The 22,095-nt window shown below is 47.9% G+C and overlaps 2 protein-coding genes across 2 annotated transcripts; both read left to right on the top strand.

The window, feature by feature from the left end:
• The first annotated feature begins 8,427 nt into the window (after positions 1–8,427).
• Positions 8,428–9,666, top strand: LOC120711445 (brassinosteroid-responsive RING protein 1-like). The gene has a single exon (XM_039996966.1). It carries the CDS (start codon positions 8,563–8,565, stop codon positions 9,100–9,102), a length of 540 nt encoding a protein of 179 aa, XP_039852900.1. The 5' UTR covers positions 8,428–8,562; the 3' UTR covers positions 9,103–9,666.
• A 5,319-nt stretch (positions 9,667–14,985) lies between these two features.
• Positions 14,986–22,063, top strand: LOC120711443 (protein PAF1 homolog). Its single transcript, XM_039996964.1, has 12 exons — positions 14,986–15,986; positions 16,635–16,703; positions 17,515–17,622; positions 17,725–17,905; positions 17,999–18,078; positions 18,193–18,312; positions 18,619–18,724; positions 20,172–20,258; positions 20,342–20,407; positions 20,511–20,585; positions 20,679–20,831; positions 21,389–22,063. Exons 1-12 carry the CDS (start codon positions 15,256–15,258, stop codon positions 21,494–21,496), a joined length of 1,884 nt encoding a protein of 627 aa, XP_039852898.1. The 5' UTR covers positions 14,986–15,255; the 3' UTR covers positions 21,497–22,063.
• Positions 22,064–22,095: the final 32 nt, after the last annotated feature.

Genomic DNA, 22,095 nt, shown 5'->3' with positions numbered 1-22,095 from the left:
AGCTAATTATTATGCAGGGGTTTATTTGAAAGAAAGGGGTTTTCAAAAGCAATTATCTTGTACTGAGTAACACGTAGGGTTGATCCACACCGGATCCCAGTTTTAAGTTGCTACCGGACTCCTCATCCGCCGTAGCACACGGCACAGCTGTCGGACACTTTTCCAAAACAACTCACGCCAACCCATCCATTCCCAGAAGAAACACTAGTTGTGTGACCAAACCGTAACTCGCCCAGTATCGTGGGCACGACTATTCGAATAGATTTTAACTCTGCAGAGGTGTGCAACTTTACCCACAAGCGGGGTACCACAACTCGATCATCTTAGTGTCGGTGCAGATCCCAACAAAGTCATTACCCACCTTAGCTAGACCTGACCAGCCACCACGGGATCCACCAAGAGGCCATTGACTTATCTCCGAGGTTTTAACCGGGGCATAAGTCACACAGAGCTTATCCATTTTCCTTGATCACCCGTTGCTCTCAGCTCTCATGATGGCTATCAGACTAACTAGTGGGGTTTATGCTAAGCCGTTGCCCATATAGCAGTCGAGTGGTTTGCACGATAGTGGAGTTAGGCAAGATAACACACTAACTCGGCCCTTAATTGTGATAAGATGGATATCTCCCTTCCTTGTTTAACCACACAGGTACAAGCACACCAATCGGCAAATCACACAAAAATACCATCCATCCCGTCTAAACTCATCTTTCGAAAATTCCACATTTTCTCTTTCCACACACACACATTTTCTTTATAAAACAAGTTGTATCGTGTTTAGGGTCCTAAGCATCCTAGCAGCGATTAACGTCCAAACAAATCACATTCAGACATTAATCTAGGTGGTCATGAAATGGTTATAACAAATCAAGGGGTGGCTATCCAACCATGTTTTTAGCAGTCAAAACATATGCAATTTTGTAAAACAGGCCAATAGATGATTGTGTTTATAAAAACTGGGACAAAACATGCAACAAAGAGCGAGATTGAACTTGCCATTCTCAAAGCCTTCCGGGAAGTCCTGATCGAGGTACTGTCCTTCGGGTTCGGGGTCGCGGAACTGGTCCTCGTTCACTTGCTCGCAGTACTGCTCCTCGACGGGTTCTCCCTCATTTACACCGTGATCTACGACGCACACAAGCAAGCATACAGTCAAGAAAAAGAAATAAAAGTTTTATCGCTGAGCTCGAATCGCAAACAATTAATATATGGGGATAGGAGTAATATTTTTGGGAGGTTTCCTAATGGCATGGCCGAAACTATGTTAGGAATGACGTGGTAAAGTTTCAGGTCGATCGGAGATTGTTTGGCACATGAAATGATAGGTCAGAGGGGGGTTAGGGTTAAACTGGGGTTCAGGGCCCTCTTTGTAATTAGTTTTGGAAAGGGAAGGGCTTAATTGTAATTTCTAGAAATACATGGGTTACTCTAAAAAGGGGCAGGGGCATAATAAAAATTATGTTTATACAGTGGAGGGTTTATTTGTGAATATAATAAAGGGCAGGGATTCTTTTGCAAAAGGCAAAAGAGTGGAAGGGCTCTTTAATAAAAATGAGAGAGTGCAGGAGGGTATGGGCATATTTGCCCTCCTCTTCTTCCTTTCCCCGCTGAGAAACAGGGGAGAGAGGGCGGCTCGCCGCCGGCGGCCTGGGCCGGCGGCTCGGGGCGCAATGGCGGCCATGGAGTGGTAGGAAAGAAAGAGGGAGGCTCATGAGGGCGGGAGGCGGCGGCTGTGGTGGCGCCGTTGTGGGGCTCGACGGCGGCCAAGGAGAAGAGGGACAGTGAGAGGGAGCCACTAGGACCCTATTCCCTACCTTGGCTCGGGCTAGGACGTAGCGGGGTGGGCTGTCCACGGGGGCCGGCAGCGGCGAGCGGAGGAGCTCGTGGCGACGGCACTGCAGAGCTAGGGAGGAGGCGAGCGGCGGCTGAGGTGGCTGTGGTGGTTGTGGAACGCGGCGTGGAGGCCTATTTATAGGCGGGGTAGGGCGGTTGGGCGGTGGCCGCGGAGGTGTTCGGCTGGCGAGGGTTGCGGCCGGCTTTAATGGCAGTGGGGGCCGCTGCGGTGTCGTGGAGCGGTGGTGCGGGCGGCGAGGCGGCCACAGGATGATGGGACAGCTCGGGCAGGCACAAGCGGCGCGGCGAGCATCCGGGGCGCACAGGGACGCGCGTGAGCGGAAAGCAGAGCGTGCGCGGCGAGCTCTCCGGGCACGCGGAGCGCGTGGGGGCGGCCGGCGGCGAAGGCGGGGCACGCACGTGGCTCTGCTCGCTGGCGGACGTGGCAGCTCGTGCGTCGAGGCAGGCCAGCGGCACGGTGGCTCAGCGAGGCGGGGTGGCAGGGGGCGGCCGGCGTCGAGCTGCGAGCGGCGCGGCGGGCGGCGCGGCCGCGTGGTGCACGCGTGGGCAGGGGCGCGCGTGGGGTCGGCCGGGAGCAGGGGTGCGCGCACGCGTCGTGGAGGCAAGGGGCGTGGTGGTGGCGCAGGCAGGGGTGAGGGCGGTGGCCGGCCAGCGGAGCGCGGCGCGTCGCACGTGCAGGAGCGCGGCAGAGGAGAGGGAGGAAGGAGAGGGAGGGAGGGAAAAGAAAAGGAAAAAGGAAAAAGAAAAATGGAGAAAAAGAAAAGAAAGAGAGAGATGGCGGGAATCGCGGCGGCGACCGCGGCCGGACGCGCACGCGCGCCGGTCGGGCGTGACGCGCGGGACGAGGATGATGGGACAGCGATGGATTCGGATGTCGGGACCGGTTTTTCGGGGGATCGGGAGATCGGGCGGGAAATGTCTGAGCTCAACGATGAAAAAAATTCATTTAGCGCGTGATTTGATTTGGTAAATTTTTCGGGCTGTCACAGGTGGCGGCCCGCGTGGAGGCCAATTATGGTGGCGGCTCCATCCCCTGCCGGCTTCTCCCTCCCTTGTCGGCCTCCAGCATGGGAGGCACGGGGGAGGGCAGCAGCCGGCGTAGGGGAGGCATGGGGGAAGGCAGCGGCCGACGCAGGAGAGGCACGAGGGCGGCCGACATTGGGGAGGCTTGCGTGGTGGAAGCGCAGGGGTGTTCGGCGGCTACCGGCGGCGGAGAGAGGAGAGAAGAAAGAGGTACGAGAAAAGAAAGAGAAAGAGGAGGGAGAATGGCTGACAAGTGCGCCCCACTGCCACGTGACGTCCACGTTAGCGAAATCGGCCACCAAAATAGCTTAATGGTCAAAATTGAACGGTTTTCATAGTTAAGTGGTCAAAGATACCCACTTTAAAAGTTCAATGGCCAAAATCAAACTGAGAGACGGCAAAAATAGATTTTTTTTCCTTTATTTTACATCACAATCACCTCTCATCTGCTCTCTGCGTGTCGCGAAGCTACAGCTTGCCATCGGGGTCGTCAGCCGACCCCGACGAAATTCCGGCAGCTCTATATAAAATTACTGTTCATCCCAGTTACCCCGTTGCAAAAAGATGAAGACCCCGGTGACCATCATTGCTGGCTTCACCCCTTCCTGTCCCACCACCAGAATCGCTCTACCCGAGAATTCGAGAGCCAGAATAATCTCTACCCGAGAATTCGAGAGCCAGAATAATCGAAGAATCTCGTAGTGGACCTCCGCCAAACTAACCCATATATACATGCACACAATTTCAATCCCAACGACACTTGCTCTGCTTGCTTGTTGTGCATGCATTCGCTACATGTACACCCACTGCCGATGGTTCCCTGGCCGAGGCGTGAGAAAAGCGTCAATCATGTGTGTGCTCCTCGAATCAGTTTGGTTGCGGATCTCCTGATCAATCGCCTGGATTTGTTTCTTGATTAGCTTTGTTTAGGCCGCAGACTGGCCACTACTACTACTAGTGACGACTAGTGCAGAGAGAGAGAGAGAGCATAATCCCGGCCGTTTTGGCTCCATGTCCCGGCGCCCGGCAGCCGGACGGCACCATCATTGCCACGCCACCGATGGGCGGTCAGGGAGGTTGCTGCAAAAAGCGGCTGCCACAAGCAAACCAAAGGGTCCAAAGCAAGCCCGATTAAAGAAGAACGCAACGTGCCGATTAGTGCTCGCACTAGACCTAATCGATTCCTCCCCTTGATTGGTCGCAAATGGGTGACGCTTTGGACATCGGCATATACTATTTTAACTAGCATTTCCATTTCCTGCAAACGTAAAGAAAAATGTAGAAAACTACAGTTTTTGCTAGTAAAAAAAATACTCGCATCGTTTTCGAAGATACTCCCTCCGTTTCAAAATGTAAGTCGTTTTGTCTTTTTTAAATTCATAGTATTTGATATGCATCTAGATATAACATATATCTAAGTATATAACAAAATATATGAATTTAGAAAAATCAAAACGACCTATATTTTAGAACGGATGGAGTATCGAATTATCGAATTATTGTGATACTGTGGGATTCGAGGGACCAGAGGATACAGTAGCCCTCTGCGTCAACTGGACGCTAGGCATCAGGGTACTCTATCTCTATCTCCGCCCGGACTGTCCTCCACTCTAGCGAAATACAAACACCAAGATCTCCTTCTCTTTCCAACAACCATAAGGTGGACTTGATACAAGCACCGATAAATACATCACTTGTTCATGAACAGAGGGAGTAGCACCACAATAATCGATCCGTGGTCGTCCCTAATCTAACCACAGAACTTTTAGCCTAATCAATCGAAGCTCAATCAATCTACTCAATTGTCCTTGATCAGCAGCATAATGGATTGATAGAAACAACCTATTGCTTGCCCCCGCGACGAATGTGCTGGTCTACCTAAATATTCCTTCCCCTTTTCCCCCCCTGGAGGGACCATGCTTTCACGCTTTACGTCTCTGCAACGGCTAGAGTGCTAGATAGAGAGAGACCCATCATCCATGTCCCAAAAAAAAAAGAAAAGACCACTGCACGTTTGCATTATCTTTTTTTTTCTTGGCGCATAATTCTGCCCCGCTTTTGGGTACAGCGACTCCTCAGTTCCGCCTCAACCAACCATAGATGATTTTGGGCCAAGCAACTTTCATATTTTTTCCTGAAAGAAAAATCTTCATATAAAAGAATTCACCCAAAAAAACAATTTAATTACAACAACAGAGAAGGAGATGGGACAATTGATCATCATCGTCGTTATCATTCGCGAGTCTTTCGCATGCAATGGCTGTGAGAACGATGGTTGTAGACTCGGTGACCTCTGCGTGGGCCTCGGCCATGACGGTTTGCCGGGTGGGACGTGGGGCCCACGCAGCATTGGCATAATTTCAACCTCGTTGAAAAATGAAGCATCTATATTACTGCTGCCATCTCCTCCCATCTTTTCATTAAAAAAGACAAAAGAAAAAAAACAGTCTCCCTCTTGTCTCCATACCATACAATATTTTTTTTGCGTGTGTGCTAATGGATTGTGCTTGATTGATGAGTGCCTTAGGGCTACTAACTTGGCCATGAGCTGACGATGGTGATGGCTGGGTTGGGTCGGTTCGCTTTGTGCTCTGCTTTTGCAGGGCAAGAGGGTACGTGCAAAGGCTCGCTGAACAGGGAGCTCCACTCCCGCGCTCCCTTGCTAATTGCATTGCTATTGTTCGTGATAAAAGTAATCGGAGACTGTTTGCTTTTTTAATCACTGTGGGGTGAACGGACCTCATCGTTTTTCATTAAGAGGAAGCAATCCGACTTCTTCCGGCCGAGCCCCCTCCCCCTCCCCCCGAACCCTGGTCCATGCCCGAGAGGGTTCGAACAGGTGGAAATTCGCCCCAGCTAGGGTTTGAACTCAGACATGTGGGCACGCCGCCGGAGTGACTTCACCAGCCGCTCTAGTACCTTTTGCTTTGCTTTGTTTAATTACACATACAATTTAGATACTTACAACACACGCATATCCACTCATAACTCATAACGCACGCACACCTTATGAACGCACTAGTGCAAACACTACTCCTACAAGAATTTTCGAAAAGTGGGTCGAACAAATTCTCAATATTGACAAACACTATCCATGCATGTTTGCTTTTTTTTATATACTGTGCAGAGGGAAAACGAACGGCACGTACTAGCGCCAAGCAGACGAATCGAGGCGCCCGTTTCGTCGACAGGGAAGAAATCGGACACCGACCCGGTCGCCGTCGCTCGTCAAAGCCCAGAAACGGCACCGGCAGCTAGCCGGCCGGCCGGCGTCATCCCCTCGCTCCCCGTCCGGCCGGCGTGGCGGCCATCATCCACGAGCGCACCCACCCACCACCTGCCGCGGCGGGCGGCGGATCATTGGCAGAGAACAATCCGGCCGGCGGCGGCGGCGGCGGCGGAGGCCAACTGCTGGTCCAACGGCCCTCCGGCGCGCCCATGCGCGCGCACGCGTGCCCTGTCTGTCCGCCGCCGTCCAATCATTCCCTTCGCTCCGATCCAATCCGATCCGATCCTCCGATCGCTGATGCATGCCACGGCAGGTCCCGGTCCACCTTCGGTAGATCGATGAGCAGGGACTAGATAGTTTAAGCGCGCGGCAGAATTTTGAGGTCCTGGTGACGGGGGAATCAAATCGAGTACCGGCGATGCGGCACATTTTTTTTAAAAAAATAATCTTACAATATAGGACTAATGCACATTGCAAGTTTTTTTATGCCTGTGATCTGCAGCCGGTTGAGCAGCTGCAAGCATGCATGGTTGACCTTTCTTCCATTTCCCCCCCCTTAAAATCACATCTTCTTCAGTTCTCTACTGAGTTTGGTTAAGCCGTTAAGGTGCAATGAGTATTCGATCTCATGGGTAACTTGGTATCCTTTTTGAGAGACTCTGAAGAAATTATGTTAAAAAAAAGACTCTGAAGAAAACGAGTCCCTGCTGTCTGCTGATGGGATTGGTAAAGTGGAGCCACTGCTCTCCAACAGGCAGGCCCTGGGCCGCCGGCTAGCTGCTGAAGCTGAACTGATGGCCATGCAATTAAGCTGCTGCTGATCATGCAAACATAAAAACCTGTGCAACTCAAGCTGCTGCCGTCGTCCCACTGTACTACTGGGTATCATTAGCCATAAATACAGCTAACAACGACGTGATTCGCCAAGAAATTAAAACAACGATCAGGCCGGCAGGCCCTGCTTTGAATGAATTTGCAGTACTACCAGCTAGCAGCCAAAACAAAGCAGGTTTGTTCGCTGCATTATTGAGGAGAGGAGGAATGAGTGAGCGATCATCATCGCCGGGCGAACCATGGCACCTGGCGAGCCGTCCCGTACGTGTACGCGCGTGGGCATCCCATCTGCTTTTCCGATCCCCACCTGCGGCGAGCACGGGGGCGCGCGGCCCTACCGCACACATGGCTTGCCCTTGCCCGGCCGGCCGGCCGGCCGTCCAATCACCCAACCCATGAGGCAGGAGCAAGATTCTTCTTCCTCCTCACCGGCCGGCGGCGGCGACGGTGGCGGCGGCGGCGACCTGCCCCCCGTCCCGATCGATCGACGCCGGCAGGCAGAGCCAAACTGCCAACCAAGCCGGCGCTCACGCACAGCTAATTAAAGTGGGGCGCATGTGTAGTGCGAGGCAGCAGTCAAGGCAGGCCCCCACGACAACACATGTGTGCGTGTACGTGCAACCCATACAACAAACAGCACGCGGAATCGCTACGCGCACCAACAGTTCCTACCAAGGCGTAAAATATCTTTTTTTCGGGTAAAGGCGTAAAATATCCTAACATAAGTAAGGTCATGTTTAGTTCCAAAAAAATTTCTACAATATCTGTCACATCGAATCTTCGGATACATGTATGAGCATTAAATACAATTAAAAAAATAACTAATTACACAATATAACTGTTTTATACAAGACGAATTTTTTAAACTTAATTAGTCCATGTTTGAACATTAGTTGTCAAATAATAACGAAATGTGCTACAGTATCAAAACTCAAACTTTTTTGCAAACTAAACACACCCTAAACCGAGGAAATATCTAGTGCTGGGAAGCTCCAGCTAGTACAGCAAAACATCTTCTTCTACATGCTCTTCTTCCCCAATCTGGAGTGATATAACTAGCTAGGATTGCTCATGTACATGGGCACCGTCAATTATTTTGGTTTGTATCAACTAGCTCACCTCACATTTGTTGTTTGCTGGCTTAGAAGTCGATCTACCAAACCCGGCATATTTAAGAAAAGATGACATCCAAATGAGATGAGATGGTAGCCTCATCCTCAGTCTGTAATATCCATTATTAATTACTAGACACGTGCTATCTAGAACGTTCTTAATTGATCATTGAAATTTCTTGTAGCAAGGTGCAACACTTTCGTTGTCACGGAGAGAAAAGTCTTGGCTAGTTTTCCAACCGTGCACGCCGCCGGTCGGTTGTCGATGGATGATGGCTGGGCACCCATGTGGCGTGCTTGTTTGTACGCGGAGCGTTGCTCTTATTAGGTAGCCCCCCACTCCCAACATAGATGCCCCCAAAACAAACCCTTGTTCGGTCCATCTCTCTTATATATAGACCCCACACCTCCCCTCCTCCCTCCTCTTCCTCCTTCCACCACCATTCTCTCTTTCTACCATCTCTCTCTAGAAAAAAGGAGCGAGGCAAAAGCAAGGCCGGCCGGCCGGCCATGGGGTTCCCGTCGGTGTGCTACTGCGTGATCCTGCCGCAGCCGCTCATCCTGGTGCTGCAGCTGCTGGACCTGCTCCGGCACGCCGTGCTGCTCTGCCTCTCCTCGCTCGGGCTCGCGGCGCCGCCGGCCGCCGACGACCACCCGGCCTATGCGGCCGGCGGCCCGCCGCCGGACCTCTGGGCCCTGCCGCCGTCGTCGTCCCTGCTGCAGGCGGCGCCGCCCCCGCCCGCGCCGGCCGCCATCAAGGCCCGCCTCCCCGCCGTCCGCTACGCCGACCTCCTCCGCGCCCGCCGCGGCGCCGCCCCGGCCCCGGCGACGTGCGCCGTCTGCCTGGGCGCGCTCGAGGCGCGGCACCGCGTCCGGGAGCTCGGCAACTGCGCGCACGCTTTCCACAAGGCGTGCATCGACAAGTGGGTCGACAAGGGCCAGGCCACCTGCCCGCTCTGCCGCGCGCTCCTCCTCCCCGGCGCGCCCGACGACGGCGGCGCCGGCGAGCTCGCCGTCGCCGGCGCCTCCTCCTCGGCCTTCTCCTTCTGAGACCGACCTCGCGCGCACGCTCCAGCAGCTAGCCGAGAAGAACCGAAGCCCCCACCCAGCCCGATTGAGAGCCAGGTCAGTAACCAGCTCGGTGTCCATAGCTACCTCTACCTGATGCGCCCCCGTCGTACGTCCGGCCCGTCGTCCATCCATGGATCCAAGCTTTGCTAGCTAGCTTTCTTGGGAGAAATGAAACGGAGGAGGAGGAGAGAGAGACAGAGGAGAGAGAGAGGAGGTGTCAGTGAGCGTGAGGTGGTGGAGAATTATTGGTTGGTGAGGCACTAATTATGAGGAGGACAGGGATGGCTACCTGCATTGGATCTGGTGAATGCATAGATCCATCCATCCATCCCCTCCACCCTTCTCTTCTGCAACCCCAATCCACTCTCTCCTTTCTCTTTTTTTTGTTAATTAATTTCATTTTCCCTTTTTTTCTTTCTGAGGGCTCCCCTTGTTATTGTTAACTTAATTTCTCAGGGGAGCCAAGAGAGATGTACATTGTACATACTGTAGCTGCCTCCACTTGACAATATTGCAAGAAATAATTTGTCTCTCACATGATCACTTGCTTGTCCTGTCACCATGTGTACTCCTATGTGCTTGAGTAATTTCGCTACACACACACACAGGGGGGCAATCAGGATGGGCCTTTGCTTAACGCAACGTGCAAGCGCCTAGGTAGTCACCACACTAGCTCCCTGGATACGTAGGCGTGATGCTGCCATAGTACTTGTCATCAGCAGCGAGGCAGTCACTACTACAAAATAGGCCTTTGTTCCAGGTCATTTATCCCGGCTACCTTTGGGCCCGGGACAAAAGGTGGCTTTTGTCCCGGGTCCAAAGGTTAGCCGGGCCAGCGGGGGGACTTGGGCCTTTTGTCCCGGGTGGAGCCACCAACCCGGACAAAAGGCCCCCCTTTTGTCCCGGTTGGTGGCTCCACCCGGGACAAAAGGTCCAACCCCTTTTATCCCGGTTGGTAACACCAACCGGGACAAAAGGGTCACCCTTTTGTCCCGGTTGGTGGTACCAACCGGGATAAAAGGACCCTTTTGTCCCGGTTGGTGTTACCAACCCGGACAAAAGGCCCCTCCACGTGATAGTTTAAAAGGGAGTTATTTTTTACTGAGTCACATGTACTACTTAGTTGAGTTGGTAAGGAAGCCATGCGCTAGGCAATAGGTCTTGGGTTCCAATCCTGCAGAGCGCAAATATTTTTTAGCGCGAGGGACATTTTGTCCCGGTTCTACCACCCGGGACAAAAGCCTCCAGCGCTTTTGTCCCGGCGGCCTTGTCCCGGTTCCAAAACCGGGACAAATAGCCCTTTGGAACCGGGACAAATGGCCCGATCTGTAGTAGTGAGTTAAACAAATGGTGTCAAGTTCCTTGCAGTGCTAGGATTCTACCTACGTATACGTACCTTGTAAGTAATAAACAAGGAACTTAATTAGAAAAGGCTATGCATGTAAAATAGGCTAAGTGTTGAAAATCTAGAGAAGAAAAAAAGAAGTTTGGGTTGTCGTAATCGAAATGGCGAGTCGGTGGCGCAGATGGAGGTGTGGGCTGCATTTTGCTCACTTGAAACTCTTTCGGCAACTACAACACTTTTGTCTAGTTTTGAGATATTATTTGGATTTCTCGATGTTGCTCGCTTAGTGTGCAACGACGCGATGATGCTTCAAGTTGATAGTTAGAATAAATTATGTACTAGTCCTTTTCTCCCTAGTGCTGAATCGAAAAGAACTTTAAATAACCAAAAGGAAGTGATTCCGCTTAAATGGTACGATTTGAGTTGTAGCATAAGGCATCGTCCAATTTTTAACGTTTGGTCTTTTTCCAAAAAAAATAAACCTTTGGGAAGACAATCTTTCCAAAGCCAAAAAAAAAACTTTGATGCTGTGGTGATCTGTACCCGGCACGTATGATGTTGCACCGGGCGGCAATTTCTGAAAAAAAAAAATAGAATGGGCCAAAGTGTACCCCAAAGGTTGTACTCCTACACGCCATCAATTTCTTGGGCCGGCCACGGACGCGGGCAATTAACCAATCTGCACCACTCGGCAGTGAGTCTGGCAGCCGTGTGCCGGCCGCCGCTTTTTGTCTCGTCAGTTCAGTTTTTGGCCAAAATTTTTTTGACACATATATTAATATGAATAAAAAAATTAATTGCACAGTTTGCGTGTAAATTACAAAACGAATCTTTTGAGCTTAGTTACATCGTGATTTGACAATGTGATGCTACAGTAAATATTTGCTAACGATGAATTCATTAGATTTAATAAATTTGTCTCGCAATTTACAAACAAAATTTATAATTTATTTTGTTATTGATCTATGCTTAATACTTCAAATATGTGTCCATATATTTAAAATTTTTACGCCAAACGAACTGATCGGAGGCGCTCCCCTCCCGATCCACAGTGCCACGTAGTCGCGACACACGCACCCCACCCTACCCCACCCCTCGCGACCCGGACGAGCGAGCACGGCCGGCGTCGTCAGTCGTCACGCACTCACGCATCCCCCGGACGATCGAGACGGCGGCGATGAGCTGCCCGCGCCGCCGCCCTGTTCTTCTTGCGTCCTGTTGTCATGTGGCCAACTAGTGGAGGCGGAGTGCCGAGTGCCCGTGCCTTGCTCGCTAGCTTGTCCGTGCGGTTGCTGCCATGGCTGGCATCAAAGCCAGGGGAGATGAACACCGGGTCGAAAGCGATCGCCGGATCGCACGTCCAGCCGCACACGGCGGCGAATCGACAATGCCTTCTGATTGATTATTATGCCAAAGAACTGAATCTACCATGTCGAGCTCGTGCGTTTACTTTTTTTTTTCATGATGAGGGTCTTGATCTTAATTTGTTTACAAAAAGAATGGGTGGTTGCAGCCGAAGGGAGGGATCCTTGGCCTCGCGAAAGATGGGAGGAAGAGGGGGCGTCGAGGGTTCAGATTCAGATCTTCAGATGCAGTAAAGACCCGGCTGCGCAGAGCTTTGCTCGCTCCCTTTCAGCATGCGCGCGTCTTTCACGGTGTTGTTTTGGTTGGCCCGGCCTGTTGTGTAACTGTGTAGTGTAAGCGTAAGCTGGGAACGGAACAGATTGGCAGGCCCGTGTAGACTTTTGGCCCGCTCCTTTTCTGGCAGCGATTCAGTTCCAAAAAATTCATACGGTATCCGTCACATCAAATTTTTGAACACATACATAGAGTATTAAATACAGTTAAAAAATAACTAATTATACAGTCTAACTGATTAGCACGAGATGAATCTTTTAAGCTTAATTAGTCTATGATTGGACACTATTTATCAAGTAACAACGAAATGTGCTACGGTACCAAAATCCAAATATTTTCGCGAACTAAACACAACACAGCGTCAATACTTCATCAGCGCCATGCCAAGTTCAGTTCAGCACCGGATGAGCTGCAGCGAGCGTGAGCTGCTGTAAGCCAGCGAACACAGCTACAGGGTTTCGCCTTGTGCTTGGCTGCTGCCCCACCAGCTGCGGCGCGCAAGGACTCGGACGCTTCATAGCTTGCAAGATTTTGAAATTAAGTTGCGGAGGGAGGCATCAAAGTTTGGAACCCGCCGATTATCTGGTAGTGTTTTGGCCAATGGAATTTCACATGTCATCGCGGAACAATGCATATATGATATATATCTGAAAGGGATATATGAAACATCTTTTGTTCTTTCGTTGTCAATGGGTAATCGTTGTGTTCGTTTGGCAGGTTTTGAGGGCCGTCGTAGAGGCGGCAAAGGTTTCTTTCTTAACATACGTAGGCAATATTAATGTAGACAAGATTTCAACATTTTTTTAATATTTTGCGGCTTAAAGTTTGATTTAAGTGCACATTGTCACCCCTTTTGGCAAAATCATTGATGCCGTCATAGAATAGAGGTAGGCAAATTAAAAAAACCAGTTATGATATGGATTCTTTATTTATTTTCCTCCACCCCCACCTCCAAATCCTAGGACGAGAAAATGGCATGATGACACTAAGGAGAAAATGAAACACTTTATATTATGCTTTCTGTTGCTTGTATGTATTATTAGTCTTGGACCTCTTGGCAATAATAATGTAGTAACTTACTCCATGTATAACATTGCTGAAAAGATCACCCTCCATTTACTCTTCAAGATGAACAAAGGATACCGAATGAGTGATTGTGTATTAGCGCTTATCATAGTTTGTAGTCTATGCCATGTCACCAGGGCCGTACCGGCAAATTCGGGGGCCCTGTGCGAAACAATGGACTGGGGCCCTGGTGGTCTAGTGAAGGATCATGAATACCAAGCGATACCAGTTGGCAAGCGCGATATGCTGTGTGAAAGCACAAATGTTAGAAGTCACACGAGCGCAATGTGCTGTGTGAAAGCACAAATGTTAGAAGTCACACGTGTGACTGATAGTTAAATCATCACATAAGGCCCAATAACTATTTTTTGTTCCGGAATTTTTTTTTGTTGCTGGAACAATTGTTATTGTTTGGGCAACAAAAATTGTTTTTCCGAAAAAAAGTTTGTTCTAGCAACAAAGCATTGAGGGGTCTGGTTTATTAGGCCGATTTTATGCCCAAAACACGAAATCTTGAAGAGGTTGGGGTGCTGTGACAGGTACATTTGAGATCACACACGTGACCCCAAATAGCACCCATGTAAAAAAAAGTCGCAAGTGATACACCTACGACGATTTATTTTTTAGGAGCAATTTGGGCCATGTTTTGCCACAAATTGGGTCAAACAATCAACTAAATTAAAGTGTTTACATGACTATATCTAATATATACTTAATATTTTGGGGGCCCTTCGAATTCGGGGGCCCTGTGCGGTCGCACGGGCTGCACGTGCCCAGATACGGGCCTAAGGAGGTACACATGCATGATTAGGTGGTTGGACCACTACTTCAAAAAAAAAAATACAAAACAGTCCATTGCACAATTATACAAATAAAAGTGAGGTAAGACTTTCCCTAATTTGAGGTGTATTCTCCTGGTTGCTTAAAAATTTGACTTACAATAAGTACCAATTTTTAAATTACCTTGGACGGACACAACCACTGAAAAATAAGACCTATGTTTATGTTTTCCTCATAACAAGCAAAATAAAAGGATCTGCTTAAATGAAAAGTGTAAAAACATACACGCCAAAAAAAAAGGGAGAGAAGAGAGAGGCGTAAAGGACACAAGGAATAAAATGCTTCAAAGCAACCGTATTATGTCATTTTCTTTTTTTGAAAAGTTATTATGTCTTTTTTATTGTTAGAGCATCACCAACAAATTATTTATCCCTCTCCCCAATATTAAAAAGTTAATGTTTTGGTGATTGGATGGAGGTGCTTCAGTAGATTACCATCCAATCCCCAATACTTAAAAGTTTTTTTTATAATAAGCAAAACACGCATTCCTCTTACCTAAATGAAGGGGATTTTCCCTCTACCCTATTCTTGATTATTAGATTTTGATAGTTGCTGCAACAATCATTACCAAAAACAGGAAAGTAGTTATTGGTAACGAAGAAAAAATATGTTTTGCGTATGATTATAATTTATAAGTAATACTCTTTCCATTCTAAATTATAGGTTGTTTTGACTTTATTAGATTTATAGATGATGTTATATATTTAAATATATATTATTATGTCTAGATGCATAATAATATCTATAAATCTAGAAAATCCAAAACGATTTATAACTTGGAACGGAGAAAGTATATTGGGGATGCTGTTAGCCCTACAGTTGCAGTATGTCCAGCTCTGTTCCAGATGTGTCATGCCGTTTATAGCCACCAAGTACATAAATGCTAAATTTGAATTGATATCCAAATCCTGGTAAAATTCAGACAAAGCAATTCAAACTTGGGCAAAATTCGGGCAGAATCACGAGCGCTCGTGAAACAGAGCACACTGCAATCTCCCCGTCGCTTCCACCCTCTCATCTGCTCCTCGCCAAATCGCCGACCATCTCGCTCCCCCGCACGCCGCCGCCGCCGCCGCCGCAGATCTGGTCGAGTGGGTTCCGGGGGCCCGGGCGCGCGGTTCTAGAAGCTTCTGCGGTGGCGGCGCCGGACGAGGAGCCGGGGGAGCGAGAGGTGGCCGCGGGACCGAGGTCCGTAAGCTGGGGTTAGGGCTCGGGCAAACCCTAGCAGCCGCCGCCGCCGCAGGATGGCATCGTACAGGCCGTACCCGCCACCGCAGCAGCACCCGCCGCCCCCGCCACCGCAGGGCGGCTTCCCGCCGCAGATGAACCCGTACGCGCCGCCGCCGCAGCAGCAGGCGCCGTACGGCCGGATGCCGGCGCCGCCTTACCACGCGGGTGCCCCGCCGCCTCCACCACCCGGCCCGCCGCCGCCGCACCAGCCGCAGTTCAATTTCGGCCCCGGGCCCCCGCAGCAGCCCCCGCCCCCGCCGCAGATGTACTACCAGCCCCCGCCGCCGCCCTACGGCGGGACCAGCAACCCGCCACCGCCTCCCCCTTCGGCGCCACCCCCGCCTCCGTCCCCTCCCCCTGCGGCCCCGCCCCCGCCCCCTCCGCCTCCGGCCCAGCCGCCGCCTGCCCAGGCCCCGCCGGTCCCCAAGGAGCAGCAGCCTAAGGCCGCGCTGCCGAGGACCGAGACGGAGGAGGAGCGACGTGCGCGGAAGAAGCGTGAGTTCGAGAAGCAGCGGGTGGAGGACCGGAAGCAACAGCAGATGATGCGCCAGACGCAGGCCCACATTCTGCAGAAGACGCAGCAGGTGCGCACTTCACAGCAGCAGCCGTCGTCGCAGAGTCGCCACCACCATCCACCGGGTGGCTCTCGGGCAGCGGCAACTGGGTCTCGCCCAGCATCAGCGCCTAATGCTGAGAGGTTTGAGAACCGGCTCAAAAAGCCAACAACATTCCTGTGCAAGCACAAGTAAGTCGAGCCAAGTTTTGATCTTTGCTATTGCTAATTGGGGACAGTTTTGCTCCTTTAGGTTTTAAGTGTGTTTGCGCCAAAATTTCAATTCCCAGCATGTGGTTGGGTAACTTAGTGTGTGATTGGTCATGCATGCCTTAGGGGTCTAGAACTTGGCCACACTTGCAATCCTTAATTAGTGAGAGTGACACAGGCTGTGTACTAGAAGTTAGTGCATTAATGTTGAATTCTAGGGCTGTTGGAACTAAAGGAGCATTCTTTTCTGAATTTATTCGAATTGTTTCGTAGGTTCATTGGATTTTGTGCTTCTCTATGTGCTTGGAGAGAGAAGTACCTCTGCTTAGTTTTGGCGAACTATCGTGAGTATAGTGCTTTAAAGGTTCATGTGTTGGTCCACTGAGCAATTTTCTTTGTTATGAGTTGTAGCAGGGCAGGCACGTTAAGACTTAGGAATTGTATGAGAAGTGTTACTCTGAGAAAATAACTGTTTTTTCCATTACCTGGTATCTAAAATAAGTTTCTGGATATGTGCATGTTTTATGGAGCCTTAGACAGATCCTAATTTATATCAAATTTTAAATCTCAGTGATCAATGTCTATTAACTGTGCAATTGAATGACCCTTTTTTCTTTTTGGTTAACACAGGTTTAGGAATGAACTCCCAGATCCAAGTGCCCAGCTGAAATGGCTGCCCCTGAATAAGGATAAGGACCGGTATGCATCATTAATATACTCTCCTTTTTTTCAGTGCTGTTCTGTTCTGTTTCTACATTTACTAGTAATTGGCATATTTCGAGTGGTACAACCGTACAAGCCACATTTAAATTTTGCTGATCTACCTACGAGAAAAGTCAATTTTGTTTGTATAGATCATAAAGAAGATATAACCCTACGATTGTTTTTTGTTTTCTGCTGGCTGCGAAGTTATGCCTTACTTTTGCTGTTGTATATTCAATTGTTTTGGTCATTTCATGCACTATGGAATGGGTAAGGACACACATTCGTCCCTGTTGCACTGATGGCTAATCTGATTATTTGTGGAGGGTGATGGCTAGATTGATTTGTAGAATTGACTATAGGCAAGCGGGTTTTACTGTGCTAACATGGGTAAGCCATATGCCTGTTGGAGGTTTCTTCTGTACTACTGTTAGAAGTGTTCATTTCACCTTACCAAAAATCGAAGTTAGTAGTTTCAATATTTCTGCATTGAGCTTATTGCTTCAGAGGAGATGAATCACATTAGTAGATTGATATTTGGTATACTTATGTGAAGTCATAAATATGACATAATTGGTTGTCCTGTGCCACTGCCACCATGCTTTTGTGTTTTGTGCTACTCTGCTTTATTATTGTAGAGTATTTCCATGGCATTCTGCTTCCTTTTGTGGTACCTGCAGTTTGCTGAAAGCTTACTATGTCTTGACTCTTTATGTTGCTCTCAATGACCCCTTCACTCTGCCATTTTAAAAGCTTTTAAAATTATCCTACTATGCTTACTCTATTTTGCCGTGTACGGCCTTTCCAGATATACCAAATACAGGATAACTTCATTGGAGAAAAATTACATGCCTAAAATGATTGTCCCAGAGGATCTTGGGATACCTCTCGACCTACTTGACATGAGTGTATACAAGTAAGGATTAGACCGAAGTACTGGACCAGCTTTCATGAGTCTGATATCTGTGTCTCTGAGGATTTATTCTAGTATCCCTAACTCATACCAAACATGTCTCAGCCCCCCTGCTGTTCAGCCACCCATAGCTCCTGAAGACGAAGAGCTACTGAGAGATGATGAGGTCCTCACCCCTATTAAACAAGAAGGTATAAGGAAAAAGGAGAGGCCCACTGACAAAGGTGTTTCTTGGCTGGTCAAAACACAATATATATCTCCATTGAGTACTGATGCAGCCAAAACGGTAATGCACTAATGCATACTGAGTTTTATGTGTTCTTAGTTGCAGACTATATTACTTAACAATACATATTAAATATGTTGGTTGGCTATGCAGTCCCTTACTGAGAAGCAAGCGAAGGAAAGGCGGGAATCAAGGATGGGTCGTAATGCTTTCCTGGACAGTCTTAATGATAGGTTTGGTTCTCCTTTTATTCACACTCCTCTTTGGGTTGTCAAGGTTATCTTGTGCTGCAACATGCATGCCTGCTGCAGTCATTGACACTATATTCCTGTTAATGTGTACATCAGAGAGAAACAGATCAAAGCCATCGAAGAATCCTTCAGAGCAGCCAAATCACGGCCTGTTCACCAGACTAAACGTGGGATGCAAGCTGAGTGGGTTATGCCTTTGCTACCTGATTTTGATAGGTATTTACTTCTCAGATGTTGCTTTATATGTACATTATTCCTTTTTTATACCAGATGTGGTGCTGGTATTTTACTGAGTATGCCTTCTTACCCGTTTATTTCTATATCTATGAAAAGAAAAGGCCCTTGCTTTATGGTTCAAAATTTTATTTTCTTTAACAGTAATCCGTGATTCCCCCCCCCCCCCCCCTATTTCTTCATTACCTCTTTTGAGGTATAACTGCACCAAAGTTTACCTTAGGAAGCATATTGGAAGGCTAGATAATTTATTACTCTTATCTCGACCTTATCTTTTCACCTAAACAGGTACGATGATCCGTTTGTCATGGTGAATTTTGATGGAGACCCAACTGCTGATTCTGAGCAGTACAACAAGCTTGAAAGACCCATACGTGATGAATGTGAATCCCGGGTGAGTTCTGTTTCCTCAATTTTTCTCTGGCCTAGGATTTCTTATTTAATTGCAATGCCCTCCTTGATATGGGTATATCTAGAGTGTAGCGGAGATACCGTAGTGTAATTCAAATTTATTGGCATGTCCATATCAAGGGAATTCTAGACCAGTGTTACCGGGACTTGCTTGTCGCATTGACTCGTACTGCTGTATCATCTCGCAAATCGCAACAGATGTGGTTTGGCTCGTACTAGACACCTCACGGCCACATCAAAGGCAAAAGCTGAACGTTTGAAGATATAAGTTAGGCCCACATATGCGAGAGAAGAGCGGAAGATAGAGAAGGGAAGGCAAAGGCGGCCGGTGCAGGAGAGGAAGAGAGCTGCAGCAATGTACAGGGGCCAAATCCACTGAGTGGCCCTCTGGTAAAACTGTGAGCATTGGACAGACAAGGACATGACCTATCAGTTTTTATGTTGCTAATCCTCGTTGTGGGTGATGGCCAACAGCAAGGAATTCAGAGTGGTGGCTGCACCGTTGGCAAAGAAGAGAGAAGTATAGCTAGAGGGGAAGAAAGATGGCAGCTGTTGGCTGCACAAGGATTTAGGGCAAGTCGCGGTTAGAGGTGGGCTAGTGGGCCAGGAAACGACGGTCCTCATTTATTTTCTTTTATTTTTTCCTTTTAAAACCTGTGATGCATCATGCATGTTGGAATCGATCCATGGCATATTTATCAGTCAGGACTTAGTACTGTGACACTACAGAAAATGTTTTTCTGTTCAATTTTTTGAAAATAAAAATGAGATAAACCTCTGAATTGGTCCATGTTTTCAAATCGTCTAGTCGGACCTAGTCGCCATGGGACCGATCAGACGACTAGTCGCGATTAGTCGTTGACCAGGCCGATTAGTCGAGCCTAGTCGGTCCTAGTCGTCTGCCTAGTCGTCCTATGTGTCCCAGGACCGATATGATATATGTACTGCATATTACTTAATAAAAAGCAAGCATGAAGGCAACAATGATGGTCGATTTCTCACTTACTTGTGAGAGATGATTTGTGAACTGTCCAGAACTCTGTCTCAGCCTCTATATACCAAAAACCTAATGGGCCACCTTGCCAGCCGTCACCGGCCGAGGCCCACAACTCAAACAACCCACAAAACAATCTCAAGTCTGATCGTTTTCCAACCTGATCGGCGCGACTAATCGTGACTAGTCGGACGACTAGAAAACTAGTCGCCCAGACCTACTCGGTGTCCCTTATCGGGGTCACCGGACCGATAATCCCGACTAATCGGACGACTAGATAACATGAATACTCTTTTCTAGAGTTTGTGGAATTGGACATCCACACCTGATTTGAGCGTCAACACCCACACATATTTCTGGACATGCATCCCAAATGATACTACACCTAGGTGATGCCCTCCCTTATATTTGGAATGTTTTTATGTTTTCATGGCAGGCTGTGATGAAAAGTTTTAGTGTTAATGGTTCAGACCCTACAAAACAAGAGAAGTTTTTGGCATACATGGCCCCAGCACCCCATGAGGTATGACTTGGTTTCGGGTATATTTTATATTCAAAATGTTATGCACTACCTGATTCTGATGGTGACTATTGTGGTTTCATCAGCTTGCTAGAGACTTGGATGATGAAGATGATATCCAGTATTCTTGGCTAAGAGAGTATCACTGGGAAGTATGTGTTGTCTCCCTACTTATTCTTTGATTGTGTCTATTAGCTGGTGGCACAATACTCATCCATTCCACATATGTACATACATATTCTTGTTTTGATTCAGGTAAGAGGAGATGATAAAGATGATCCGACAACATACCTTGTCACATTTGATGAGGAGGAGGGTGCAAGATATTTGGTAACTTGTTAGGTTCATTCTGAATTAATTTTGATGTATGGGAATGATTGCACAGTAGTGTAAACTGATGCCATGTTTATGTCCTTTTTGCAGCCTCTTCCTACTAAACTAGTTTTGCAGAAGAAGAAAGCTAAGGAGGGGAGGTCGGGGGATGAAATTGAGCATTTTCCAGTGCCTTCCCGAATTACCGTGAGCAGAACAGCTCATGGCGGTACCATGGAGCGTGGAGAGTCTTCAGGCATGCATGTATGGGTTCAATCTTCCCTGTAGTTTGTCATCAATTCTCTCTTTTAGCTAAACCTTAAACGAAATTAGTTCTCTTTCTCTAAGTATTTATGTAAACATTTTTCTCACTGAACCTATTGTCTAACTGCTTGTTTTCTTACTGTTAATTAACATTATTACTGTTACAATGACTAAATGTCTGTGGTTGCTATGTCAGAACATTACTCACTTTCTGTTCTTTTTCTATGCCATGTTTTACACAAGAGCACAGTGCTAAGATAAACATGTGATGAGCACACACCCCTATTGAATACCATTCTCTTGCTGTCACATAAACTGTTCATTGTTAATCCTAGTGATAGATGAAACAAAAGTATAGAGTCTTAATGTAACATACATTGGATGAGATGGGCTACTTTATGGAAGTGTACATTTGCCTCATCAAAATCCTACAATGCTGAACAAAATAGAATGCATTGTCACTCTCAAAACATGAAATGAAAAAAGAATAAAAAACAGTTGTTTTATGCATTACATGTACCATTGTACCTTTTAACTCAAGGTTTTCTTCCTTATAGGAGAATTTAAAGCGCCAAAGATCTCCTGTTGATGATGATCTTGATGAGAACCAAAAGCATTCTCGGGGAGATGTTGATCAATATAGTGGAGAAGAATATTCTGAGTGATGATCTAATAAACCATAATTATCTTGCACCAACAAATTTGATCAGCAAATATGAAGCCCTATAGATCTCATGCATATACTGCGGGGCCTTCATATGTGGTTTTATGGTGCATGGGCATGCAATTTGACTGCCTGACAGCGTGAAGGCATTCGGGGTTGGACGGTTTTTGAAGGGCAGAGTATGTGAAGCAAAGCTGAGTGCAGCCGAACTTCGAGACTTCGATTCTGTAGTGATGGTAGAAAGCGAGGCATCATTGTAAAGAATTCGGGTCTTAAACTCTTGGAGTGATCCTCAACTCTTTGTTCTGATAATATGGACTTCCCATTTTGCACATTGTTTTTTGCTTTTTTTCCCCACAATTGATTGTGTAAGTACAACAATTTATTTACCTTAGGATTGGCACTTTGGCAGTTCATATTTTGCTAGCTGCCTATTTTCTGGCAGTCCTGATGATCTGCATATTGAAGTTCATATCTTTTCGCACTATGAACATTTAGTGAAAACTAGAGCAGCAAGGTGGAGAAGAATAAACAGCTGGTCCACATGTTTCAAGATTGTGAGATTATATACATGTGTCACCTGGTATAATCTGTGTAATT

The sequence above is a fragment of the Panicum virgatum genome, chromosome 6K, assembly GCF_016808335.1.
Source record: "Panicum virgatum strain AP13 chromosome 6K, P.virgatum_v5, whole genome shotgun sequence".
NCBI lineage: Eukaryota > Viridiplantae > Streptophyta > Magnoliopsida > Poales > Poaceae > Panicum > Panicum virgatum.
The sequence above is the reverse complement of the archived record's forward strand: the minus strand, read 5'-3'. Positions and strand labels throughout refer to the sequence as shown.

Bases quoted from the DNA above. Each gene is read 5' to 3' on its own strand.
- LOC120711443 (XM_039996964.1), top strand. From the start codon at position 15,256: ATGGCATCGTACAGGCCGTACCCGCCACCGCAGCAGCACCCGCCGCCC. The intron at 18,313-18,618 runs GTATTTACTTCT...TCACCTAAACAG, and splicing joins TTGCTACCTGATTTTGATAG to GTACGATGATCCGTTTGTCA. The intron at 20,586-20,678 runs GTAACTTGTTAG...TCCTTTTTGCAG, and splicing joins AGGAGGGTGCAAGATATTTG to CCTCTTCCTACTAAACTAGT.
- LOC120711445 (XM_039996966.1), top strand. From the start codon at position 8,563: ATGGGGTTCCCGTCGGTGTGCTACTGCGTGATCCTGCCGCAGCCGCTC.